The 12,942-nt window shown below is 39.9% G+C and overlaps 1 protein-coding gene across 6 annotated transcripts in view; it reads left to right on the forward strand.

Moving 5' to 3' along the window:
• Nucleotides 1-12,942, forward strand: part of FAM168A (family with sequence similarity 168 member A) — a 207,748-nt gene that overhangs the window by 139,493 nt on the left and 55,313 nt on the right. For all 6 annotated transcript variants that reach the window (XM_045484088.1, XM_045484087.1, XM_045484091.1 and 3 more), the window contains one exon: nucleotides 796-883. In XM_045484088.1, the coding sequence (XP_045340044.1) occupies nucleotides 814-883 (70 nt within the window). In that variant the 5' untranslated portion in view covers nucleotides 796-813. Of the gene's footprint in view, nucleotides 1-795; nucleotides 884-12,942 lie in introns of those variants that run through there.

Consider the following 12,942-nt stretch of genomic DNA (forward strand, 5'->3'; position numbering starts at 1 on the left):
CTATGTGTCAGAGATGGTTCTCTAAACAAGATGGGACAAATGGGCTGTAAAACAGAGTTTAATGACAGATTTTTCCATTAATCAGAATGGAGAATGTGCTTCATTAAGGTAATTAACAGAGCACTTGTGCAGGTGATACTTACTGCACACAAATTTCCAAGTTTCTTTCTGTTGAACAAGTTTTGAAAGAGATCTTGACTGTGTTTTGCATTAAAATTCTCAGTGGTGATAAATTTCCATTTTTCCCAAATCTGTTAGTAACTGGTATCTTGTCCTCTGCAGGTGCAAAGGGTTGGTGAGACACTTGCTGCTCTTCCTAATAGTCTGTGTGTTTATTGTTTGGCTCTTACACTCCCCTGATGAACAGTAGAAGTGCATCCTTTCCCAACTCCCAGACTGGCATCCTTAGCATTGGAAAAGACCTCAGAGAGCCTAAACTAATTGATTTGACCTCACGATGTTAGAGTCTGGAGAGGGGAAGTGACTTGGCCAATGCCACACAGTATACCAGTGGCAGAGTCATCTGTGGGATAGTGGGTCTGGTTCTGAACTAAAAGCCAAAAGGTCTGGGTTGACATTAGGCAAGTTGTATCACCTCTCTGCTTCTCAGTATCTTCATTTGTATAAGGAGAAAAGTGTATAGCATAGGGCCAAGTACAAACAAATGGCTTTTTGCTTCTTTCTGCTATACCATGTTGTTCTCTGTGAGTATAAGTTGAAGATTATAGAAGGGAAACTGATGTCAGGGAAAATGAACAATCAATAATCAGTGCTATTTTCTTTGTTTCTGTATAGGATCCTCAGTCTTCCACAATGAACCCTGTTTATAGCCCCGTGCAGCCTGGGGCTCCTTATGGCAACCCTAAGAACATGGCCTACACAGGTAAGTGGTGTAGTTTTGAAAAACGGTGGTTAAGGGCATTACCAAATAACTTGCTGAATGACTTTTGGTATACTGTGCCTCCAAAAGCCCTGGTAAAGCTTGGGAACTTGTAGAAGAGAGATATGTTTGGGGTTCAATGGAGATGGAAATGACATTCTTACAACTAAGGATTGTTGAATTGTCATCTAGGGGAAAGGAAGGGAGGTAACATTTATTGAATACCTACCATGGACCTAGCCCTGTGATGCACAGTTTCACATATCATGTTTAATTTTAAACCAGTTTTTCATGGTACAGCTTCTTATCACCATTTGACAGTTGAGAAAGCCATAGTCACAGTAAGAGGCCATAAAACAAAACCAAAAATAGATATTTGAGCCCAGGTCTGCTGATCCTGAAAGCTGATCTTTTTCCTGAACTGCATACCAAGCTGTTTCCTACTTCACTCTTTGTGTATGTTGTCCCTCTGTCTGGACTGCCATTGTCCCTTGATAGCATCACCTTGTTCTTTAAGAACTCCGCTCTGAGCTCAGAGAGCACTCTTCCTGGAATCATTCTCTCCCATACTTGGCCTTAGGCAAATTTTTTTAACCTTCCAGAGCCTTTGTATTCCCATTATAATATTACCTTCTTCCTTCCTTCCTTTCTTTTTTTTTTTTTTGTTCCTCACACTTATTCTTTATTCTAGGTGTTTGTTTTTTTAAATTGAAGTATAGTTGACACACAGTATTACTTCAGTTTCAGGTATGCAACATACTGATTGGACAAGTCTATCTGTTGTGCTGTGCTTACCACAAATGTACTTACCATCTGTCACCATACTACACTATTACATTATCATTGACTATCCCTATGCTGTCCCTTTTATCCTTGTATCTTAATTCATTTTATATCTAGAACCTGTATCTCCCACTCCCCTTCACCCATTTTGCATCCCCCATCCAACGCCCCTCTGGCAACCATAACCATTAGTCTGTTCTCTGTATTTATAGGTCTGTTTGTGTTGTGTTTGTTTAATTATTTTTTAGATTCCACATATAAGTGAAACCATGGGGTATTTGTCTTTCTCTGTCTTACTTCACTTTAGTGTAACACCCTCTAGGTCCATCTGTGTTGTTGCAAATGACAAGATCTTCTTTTTTATGGTTGAGTGATACTCCATTCACACACACACACACACACACGCCCCACATCTTTTTTATCCATTCATCTGTCAGTGGACACTTAGGTTGCTTCTATAATTTGGCTATTGTAAAAAAATGCTCCAGTAAACATACAGATGCATATATCTTTTCAAATTAGTGTTCTTTGGGTGAATACACAGTAGTGGAATTATTGCATCATATGTTATTTCTGTTTTTAATTTTTTGAGGAACCTCCGTACTGTTTTCCATAGTGATGGCACCAGTTTGCATTCTCATCAGCAGTACACAAGGGGTTTTTTTTTTCACCAACACTTGTTCTTTTTTGTGTTTTTGATTTTAGCATGAGGTGATATCTCATTGTGGTTTTGACTTGCATTTCCCTGATGATGAGTGATGCTGAGCATCTTTTCATGTGTCTCTTTGCCATTTATATGTCTTCTTTGGAAAAACGTCTATGCAGATCCCTTGCCCATTTTTAATTGGATTATTTGGGGTTTTTTTGGTGTTGGGTTATGTAAGTTCTTTATATAGTTTGGATATTAACCCCTTCTTGGGTATATCATTTGCAAGTATTTTCTTCCAGTCAGTAGATTGCCTTTCCATTTTGTTGATGGTTTACTATGCAAAAGCTTTGTGTTTTGATGTAGTCCCAGTAATTTATTTTTGCTTTTGTTTCCCTTGCCTTAAGAGACATACCTAGAAAAATGTTGCAATGGCCAGTGTCAGAGAGATGTTTTCTTTTAAGAATTTTATGGTTTCCTGTCTCACATTTAGGTCTTTAATCTGTTTTGAGTTTATTTCTGTGTATGGCTTAAGAAAGTGGTCCACTTTTATTCCTTTGCATGTAGCTGTCCAGTTTTCCCAGCTACATTTATTAAAGAGACTGTCTTTTCTCCATTGTATATTCTTGCCTCCGTTGTCATAGATTAATTAACCATATAAACATGGGCTTATTTCTGGACTGTCTATTCCATTCCATTGATCTATGTGTGTACTTTTGTGTCAGTACGATACTGTTTTGATTTAGGGCTGTCATAAGGATTAAATGAACTAGTGTAAGGTACTGAGCATATAATATCTGGCATAAAGTAAGCACTTAAAAATGTTATTATTTACAAATAAATAAAGATGGGTAAGACATATGGTAATAGAAATAAATAAGAAAATGTATTTAGATTGTCCAGCATGGTGGTTAGCATAGCATGGGCCTTCAAGAATACAGTGATTATAGATCCAAGGTGAAGGTAACAATATGAATAAACACATGGGGAAGTAAGAAGGTATGGTCAGATTACATACAGTCATTACTTGAGATTAGTTGGAGTAAAGAGCAGGAAAGGGGAAACGTGGGGGAGCGCCTGGCTGGCTCAGTCAAAAGAACATGCAACTCTTGGTCTGAGAGTCATGAGTTAGAGCCCCACACTGGGAAGGAGATTACTTAAAAAAAGAAATAAAATCTTTATTAGAAAAAAGAAAAGGGGAAAAGTGAGAAATGACACTCAAAAAGTAGATTAATAATGGTCTTCATGGCAGGATTGGATGTGAAAGAGGGAGTAGAGAGTTTTGTCCCAGAAGAGAGTCACTGGCAGTGAATTTCGGAATGTATTGGTTCCTTCTTATAACTTCGCACTTTACTGTGTATCCTAACTTCCTAGACAGAAACTTGAGGGTTCTCTAAGTGTCCTTTGTCTAATTGTTCCATACTTTGTGAAAACACTAGGAAGGTGCTTCAGAAATTCCTCAAATAATGTGATTTGATTTATTAAAAATATTTAGAACTATTTTTATAAAGTATGTATACAAATAAGATGATCAGTGTGTTAAGCTTCTAAGAATGCATGTTAATTTAAAAAAAAATTTTTTTTTTTCAACGTTTATTTATTTTTGGGACAGAGAGAGACAGAGCATGAACGGGGGAGGGGCAGAGAGAGAGGGAGACACAGAATCGGAAACAGGCTCCAGGCTCCGAGCCATCAGCCCAGAGCCCGACGCGGGGCTCGAACTCACGGACCGCAAGATCATGACCTGGCTGAGGTCGGACGCCCAACCGACTGCGCCACCCAGGCACCCGCATGTTAATTTTTAAAGAAACACAAATAGTCGTAGCTACTTGTGTTTGTAATCAGGATTTTCTTAATGCGAGGCAACTCAAAAAAACATTCAAATATGTTGGATGTTGAGCCTGATATAACTATAGCTGTTATTACTTTCAATTTCATATGTTTATGTTTATCACAACAGCCTTATTATCCCTACTTAACATTAATAGTAAATATTTTGAAATTTCTGTTTGAAAATATTTACGATATGCTAAAATTGTTGTGTGTTTACTCTAAGAAATTAATGCCAAAACCAGGACCTACCGAGCAGTAGTTGCTCTTTTTCTTCCCAGTTTAGTGTCTCAGCAACCCAAGTCCCTTTGGCAGAGAGGACTGAGCCACTTTGGCAGACAGAGCCCAGGGGAATCCTGTGGGTTTCCTGTGATTCTGGCTGCATTCATTCTCACTGAATTGCTAAACTTGAGAAAGAAGAAAACAGTTGCATTTATCTATTGATTTACTCAAAAAAGATTAGGCTGTGTGATATATTGGGAAAGAAGTGGACCTTGTTTCTGCTTGGCACGTAGTATAGAACTTGGTAAATGTATTTTGATTGAATGAACAACAACCAGGGGCGCCTGGGTGGCTCAGTTGGTTGAGCGTCTGACTTCGGCTCAGGTCATGATCTTACAGCTCGTGAGTTCAAGCCCTGCGTCGGGCTCTGTGCTGTCAGCTCAGAGCCTGGAGTCTGCTTTGGATTCTGTGTCTCCCTCTCTCTCTGCCCCTAACCCACTCACATTCTGTCTCTGTCTCTCTCAAAAATAAATAAACATTAAAAAAAAATTTTTTTTTTGAATGAACGACAACAAGATTCAGATCCCAGCTCTGTTAGATAATAGCTAGGTGACTTTAACCTAGCTTAACCTTGCTTAATCTCCCTTAACTTAAATTTCTTTTATAAACTGAGATAATATTACTTACTCCATAGGACAGTTGTGAAAATTAAGTGAAATAATTAGTATTTCTCCTGAGGGAAAGAGGGAGGAGTGTCTTTGTTTCTAAGCCTGAAACTATGTTTTAAGTTAATTTCTCTGCTGCAGATTCTAAGGCCACATAGGAAGAATAAACTCCACACAAATAGAGTAAGTTCAGACTTCACATAGGCCAAGGTTTCAAATCCTTCAGGAAACTTTCTTTTTTTAACGTTTATTTATTTTTGGGACAGAGAGAGACAGAGCATGAACGGGGGAGGGGCAGAGAGAGAGGGAGACACAGAATCGGAAACAGGCTCCAGGCTCTGAGCCATCAGCCCAGAGCCTGACGCGGGGCTCGAACTCACGAACCGCGAGATCGTGACCTGGCTGAAGTCGGACGCTTAACCGACTGCGCCACCCAGGTGCCCCGAAACTTTCTTTTTTAAGCTAAGCTTCCATTGTCTCTGTATTTTTGAGTCAGTTTTTTTTTTTTTAATTTTTTAAATGTTTATTTATTTTTGAGAGAGAGAGTGCGAGCAGGGGAGGGGCAGAGAGAGACAGAATCTGAAGCAGGCTCTAGACTCTGAGCTGTCAGCACAGAGCCGGACATGGGGCACAAACCATGAACCGTGAGATCATGAGCAGAGCTGAAGTTGAATGCTTAACCAACTGAGACACCCAGGCACTCCCCCCTTTTTTTTTGAACTGACAATATGATTCTTCCAAGATCCCAGCTTTTTAGAAGGGAATTCGAGTTCTGTTGTCCTTCCCAGGGCCCAACGCCTCATCTCCCACCTCCAGTGGCGAAATAAAGCAAGCCCTGTAATTGCCCAGACCAACATCAGCTATGAGAGTTAGTTTCCTCTTCAGTTTTTCACTCCTGGGGATTTCTTTTTCTTTCTTAAAATCTCAACTCTGCTTATGTTCATTATATGACATGAAGTGTTTGTTATCCAGCTTTTCAAGATGTTATGTAGTAAGTAGATTTTCAGGTTATCTTCTCCATAGTGCTGGAAATAGAAAACCCAAGTAAGATAATGTATAAGCAAATGCCAAATGTAATGCATTAGAGTAAACATTTGTTATTGTTAATAACAGTAATGGTTATGTTAAAGAGTATTACCATTTGGCAAACACATGCTGAGTACTTTCTATAATTAATCTTATTAATCACAAACCCCATAGGATCATCTTTTAATGGTGGTTTAATTGGTGGTTTAATTCAGGACATAAAACTTGGCCAGTGTATATAGCTTCTAAAAGATGAGGAAATATCAGGTCTTTATGATTTCAAAGTATATGTGCTTCCTGTTATAGTAGGCTGATATGTTTTAAAATATGTACTCCTTTTACTGTTCCCAGTGATAAGCTAGATGAGAGGGTTGTTTTTTCAGTTTCTAGGACTAGGGAGCCTTACCTTGGAGAGGCTAGAAGCCTGCTTCTGGCCAGCAGTTTGGAATAGGCTAGTGAAGGGCAGTAGAAGCAAAAGTGGAAGGTCAAGCTCATTGTGGTCTCATCTGCCTCAGAGGTAATGGGGTAGTGGCCACATGGAACAGAGGTTAGAAAAACTGATTTGAAATTCTCTGTGGAATCTGAGACGGAAATAAAATATAACTACACAATTATGATTCTGACATCAGTTCTAATGTGTGGGTTTTTTCCTCACACCATGCAGTTCTCCAATACCAGTCAGGTATCCTACAGTTCAACTCAATTCTGATACTATCTACTTGGAGTTAGTGTCAGATTCCACAGATTGAGGGCTCAATCCTACAACAGTCTTTATTTCAGATGCTAATCGCACGCCCAAGTTGTTACCTGTACTTCTGACTGATAGCCTGTAAATCAGAGGTTCCCACAACCACTGCCTTGGGTTCATTTAATCTGGTAGAGCAGCTCAAGAACTCAGGAAACCAGTTTACTCACTAGATTATTGGTTTATGGTAAAAGAATATAACTCAGGAACAGATCGATGGAAGGATGCATAGGGCAAGGAATGTAGAAACAAGCACGGAAGCTCCAGAGGGTGCCACTCTCCCTGCACCAGCCTGGAAGCTCTCCAGATCTTGTCCTTTTTGCCTTCTATGGGGACTTCATTACATAGACATGATTGATTAAACCATTGGCCATGGGCAATTGATTCAAGCTGCAGCCCCTCTCCTCTCCCCAGAGGTCAGGGTGGTGGGACTGAAAGTTCCAACTCTCCAATCACATGTTTGGTTCCCCTGGCAAACCTGTCCCCATTGCTTTCCAGATGTCACTCATTAACATAAACAGATGTGGTTGAAAGGAGTTTATTTTGAATGTCAAGATAACTTTATGGCTCTTCTCACTTAGGAAATTCCAGTGGTTTTAGGAGCTTTGCACTAGGAATAAAGATGAAGACCAAATATTTATTTCCTATTGTAAATCATGGTATACAGCAATACAGTATATTTCAGTGAACAGCTGTCTGCTAGTCAAATGACAGTATTTTCACGTCCTTTTTAAACTCCTTTACTGAGCACTTACTGTGTGCCAAAAATTGATCTCAGTGTTTTACAGACAATATTTTTATACTTGCAACAGTCCTGTGAAGTGATTATAATTAGCTCCTTGTGCATCTTGGTAAAGAGAATTCAGAGAATATACTATGTCCATATACTTTAAAACACTTAAAACATAGTGTTATAGACTGAATATTTGTGTCTCCTCAAATTCATATGTTGACACTCTCTCTAATTCTCAATGTGATGTTATTTGGAGTTCGGGCCTTTGCAAGATAATTAGATTTAGTTGAAGTCCTGAGGGTGGGGCCCTCTTGATGGGATTAGTGCTCTCATAGGAAGAGAGACACCAGAACTCTCTCTCTGCCATGTGAGGACACAGCAAGAAGGCTGTCATTAGCAAGGCAGGAAAAGAACCTTCACTAGAACCCAGTTGGGCTGGCATTCTGATCTCATATTTCCATCCTCCAGAGAGCGAGAAATCAATGTCAAAGCCACTCAGTTTGTGGTATTATATTATGGCAGCCTGAGCCAGTTAATAAAGATAGTAAGTACAGTGAACACTTAAATACCCTTCACATAGATTTACCATACCAGGGGGCTCTTTAAAGAATGGGGCATTTCTTGGGGCGCCTGGGTGGCGCAGTCGGTTGGGCGTCCGACTTCAGCCAGGTCACGATCTCGCGGTCTGTGAGTTCGAGCCCCGCGTCAGGCTCTGGGCTGATGGCTCAGAGCCTGGAGCCTGTTTCCGATTCTGTGTCTCTCTCTCTCTCTCTCTCTCTCTGCCCCTCCCCCGTTCATGCTCTGTCTCTCTCTGTCCCAAAAATAAATAAACGTTGAAAAAAAAATTAAAAAATAAATAAATAAATAAATAAATAAATAAATAAATAAAATAAAGAATGGGGCATTTCTTTTTCTGAAAGGCCTCAGAAACATTTCTCTGCCAGAAGTTTGCAATGTAGACAAGACCTAAATAATTCTCCATACTCCTTTCCTTTCCTTTCCTTTCCCTTCTTCTCTTCCCTTCCCTTCCCTCCCTTCCCTTCCCTTCCCTTCCCTTCCCTTCCCTTCCCTTCCCTTCCCTTCCCTTCCCTTCTCCTCTCTTCTTCTCTCTTCTCCCCTCCCCTCCCTCCCTTTCCTTCCCCTCCCCTTCCCCTCTCCTTCCCTCCCCTCCCCTTCCCTTCCCTTTTCCTTTTCCTTTTCCTTAAAATGTTCTGATGCTGAGAGTGTCCAAGCATCACCAGAGATCTAGAATAGATGCTGAAAAGAAGACAGATATTGGAATCTATCAGATCTGGGGTGGACTCCAGGCTCTGCCACTAATTAGCTGTAGGACCTTGGGTGAGTTCTTTAATTTTTCTTAGTCTCATTTTCTTCAACTCTAAAATAGAGTCATGATCTATACAGATGGTTGGTTCACAGGCCCATGAAAATGTTTATGAAGTCTAAGGCACCATGGCTGGCTCAAATGTGGTGTTCAGTTAACAGTTGTTACAATGCACAACACTAAGTATATCTCTACTGGGGAAAGAATGTGGGGTAAAGAATGAGTGACTTAGATTTAGACCTGATTCTACCATTTAAAAACTGTGTGATGTCAGATAAATTATTAAACTTTCTAGGCCTCAGTACATCATCTGAAAGAAAAAGAAAAAAAGCAACGGGGGTGGGGGGAAACCATTAGGAATTTATTCTTCACAAGACAGCAGAAAGTAATAAATGTAACAGGGCCAGCCATTGATTTGGAGTGAAGTTTCCAAAACCCAATTGGAAAGAATTCTGAAATGTGAGAATAGATGGACCTCTTAAAGTAACCCATAATTTTATAGGTGAGAAGATGGAGAAGTGTTTTGCAGAAATGTTGGAACTGGGTCCCCCTGTTTCGGGTTTGTGTATTCATTGTCTCTTTACCACAGAGCAACATCAAGGTTTCATCTTACATCCTCTCCTGGCTACTTCTCAATCCTCTGCTGGTCCATACCAGCTCACATCCTTTCCCCCACTCCTGTGCTGGGCCCTAAATGAATTTCGTGCTTTCAGCTCACAGCAATTATCATTGAAATACTTCAAATACCCCAACAAAACACATGACTCTCAAGGTTGGAAAACTAGGAAATTGATCTGTTCAAAGACTTCGTTGTCATTTTTCAGTTTTTTTTCCTAGAGTGCTTTTTTTGCTTAAAAAAAAAAAAAACAGTGGATTTAAGAAGTATATTTGTATTTGACACAGTTTTTCAGGTGGAAGACCTTGATAATTAAGCTGACAGTGTGCAGATACAATGAATAATCATTGTAATGTCAGTGAGACTAAAAAAGAGTATCTTTCTCTTCAATGACCCCGGCCTGCACCCTTCACCCTCCTTTGTGAGGATCACCTGATGGAGGTTTTAAGACTAACTATAACTAGTTTGTTCTTTGCAAAGAACCTTTTGTGGAGTTTTTCCCCCTTATATTTATTTCTTATAACAAGTCTAGGGAGATAGCCCTTATTTTCCAGATGAAATGATGGGATCAGGCTTCCCAAGGTCACATCGTATAGCAGAACCCAAACCCCAGATTTTCTGCATTACAAAGCAAGTGCTTTTACTGCTCTAGCCAACTTGGCTATCTCTTGGACACCATAGTGATTAGGATCTTAGATGAGCCCAGGAAATGGTGAAAACTACTCCACAAAACTCCCTTCTGATGTTCAGACTGAATGTCTACTCAGGAAAGACTTCTCAGGTCAATTAATTACTTTCACCTATGACTGAAATAGGTCTCTAAGAAGAATTCTTACTAACTCTTCTCCCTATGGTTACTAGTAATCTCCTTGTTGTTAAATCCAGTGGACCCTTGTCAGCCTTTCTTCTAATTTGACACTTCTATATCATTTGAAACTCCAGATTCCTCCCTTCTGGAAGTTTTCTCATTCCTTGCTTTTCATTGATTACAACATAGTCTTTCTGTTTATTTTTCTGTTTGTTTTTCCTTTCTTCCTCTCTGGCTGTTCCTGAATCTGTCTGCTTTCCAGTTTTTCTTTCCCCACTCACCCAGTAAAAGTTGGTGTTGCCCAAGAGCCCACTTTCTCTTTCATCTTAGTTCCAGCTACTGTCTGTAGGCTGATGATTCATAAACTCTAGCTCTACAGCAAACCTCTCTTCTGAGCTTCAGACCAGTTTATTATCTAGCTGTCTTCAGAACCTCTTCTCCATGAATGTCTCCTATTTTGTTTAGATGCATCATGTCTAAAACTGAGCCTATTATCTTTCCTTATAATGCATTTTTCCTTTTATCAGTTTGTAATTAGTACCATCATTCACCTATTCCCTCAAATCAGAAACGTAGGAGTCCTTCTTAATACTGCTTTTTCTTTTGCCTTCTAAAGTCAGTTACTAAGTCCTGTCTTTTTTTTTTAATTGTGGTAAAATACACATAACATAAAATTATTTGACATCTTAAACATTTTTAAGTGTACAGTTCAGTGGCATTAAATACATTCAGATTATTGTGCAAGCATCCCCACCATCCATACATAGAACTCTTTTCATTTTTTTTTTCTCAAAATTATTTAAATTCGAGTTGGTTAACATATAGTATAGTATTAGTTTCAGGAGTAGAATTTAGTGATTCATCATTTACATGTAATACCCAGTGTTCGTCACAAGTGCCCTCCTTAATACCCATCACCCATCTAGCCCATCTCCCACTCAGCCCATCTCCCACCCACCTTCCTCCATCAACCCTCAGTTTGTTCTCTGTCTTTTGTAGCCCCCTTTTCCCCTGCCTTCCCATATGAGTGAATCATGGTATTTGTCTTTCTCTTACTGACTTATTTGCTTAGAATAATATACTCTAGCTCCATCCATGTCATTGCAAATGGCAAGATTTCATTCTTTTTGATGACTAATATTCCATTATTTGTGTGAGTGTGTGTATACACACACACACACACACACACACACACACACATATCTGTATATACCAAATCTTTTTTAAAAAAAATTGTAATGTTTATTTTTGAGAGTGAGAGAGGACATGAGTGGGGGCAGGGGCAGACACACACACACACACACACACACACACACACACACACACACACAGAATCCAAAGCAGGCTCCAGGCTCTGAGCTGTCAGCACAGAGCCCGACATGGGGCTTGAACTCACAAACCGTGAAATCATGACCTGAGCCGAGGTCGGACACTTAACCTGCTGAGCCACCCAGGCGCCTCCTATACCACATCTTCTTTATCCATTCATCAGTCTATGGACACTTGGGCTCTTTCCATAGTTTGGCTATTGTTGATAATGCTGCTATAAACATTGGAGTGTATGTACCCCTTTGAATCTGTATTTTTCTTTTTTTTTTTTAAGTTTATTTATTTTGAGAGGGAGAGAGTGAGAACAAGTTGGGGAACAGAGAGAGGGTGACAGAGGATCTGAAGTGGGCACTGTGCTGACAGCAGAGACCCCGATGCAAGACTTGAACTCAGGAACTGTGAGATCATGACCTGAGCTGACGTTCGACACTTAACCAACTGAGCCACCCAGGCACCCCGTCGAATTTGTATTTTTGTATCCTTTGGGTAAATGCCTAGTAATGCAATTGTTGGATCATAGATTAGTTCTATTTGTAACTTTTTGAGGAACCTCCATACCATTTTCCAAAGTGGCTGCACCACTTGCATTCCCAGTAGTGTAAGAGTGTTCCCCTTTCTTCTCATCTTCCCCAACATCTGTTGTTTCCTGTGTTGTTAATTTTAACCATTCTGACAGGTGTGAGGTGGTATCTCATTGTGGTTTTGATTTGTATTTCCCTCATGAGTGATATTGAGCATCTTTTCACGTGCCTGTTAGCCATCTGTTTGTCTTCTTTGGAAAGATGTCTATTCATGTCTTTTGCCCATTTCTTCTTCTTTTTCCCCCCCCAAGTTTGTTTTTTTTGTTTGTTTATTTGTTTAGAGAGCATGAACAGGGAAGGAGCAGAGAGAGAATTGGAAGCAGGCCCTGTACTCAGTACAGATGCGGGGTTCTCTAGTACTTACAACCCTTTAATGATACTTCATTGTCCTTTGGTTGAATTGAAAACTCCTTAGTTTGCAAGAGAAGGTTTTTATGACCTGACCATTCACATCCCTCCAGCCCATTTCCTGCTCATCTTATGTATCTGTATTTTCCAAGTGGTGGCTGGTATTATGTTTTTATTTAGAGCTATAATTTCACTAGAGATCATCAGGGCCAATCCTCTTCTCAGGTGAGGAACCTGAGGTTTCATAAGTGCCTAAGGACAACACCTATTACAGTTCACCATGAATTCAATATCTGATTTACCTCTCTCTTCCTAGTACTCAGCCCCTGGCATGCCATGAATATTGACTAAGTATTTTTTAGTCAGATAGATGAACTAACCGATACCAAAACTGGAAGTAGAACCC

Source organism: Leopardus geoffroyi, chromosome D1 (genome assembly GCF_018350155.1).
Source record: "Leopardus geoffroyi isolate Oge1 chromosome D1, O.geoffroyi_Oge1_pat1.0, whole genome shotgun sequence".
Lineage (NCBI taxonomy): Eukaryota > Metazoa > Chordata > Mammalia > Carnivora > Felidae > Leopardus > Leopardus geoffroyi.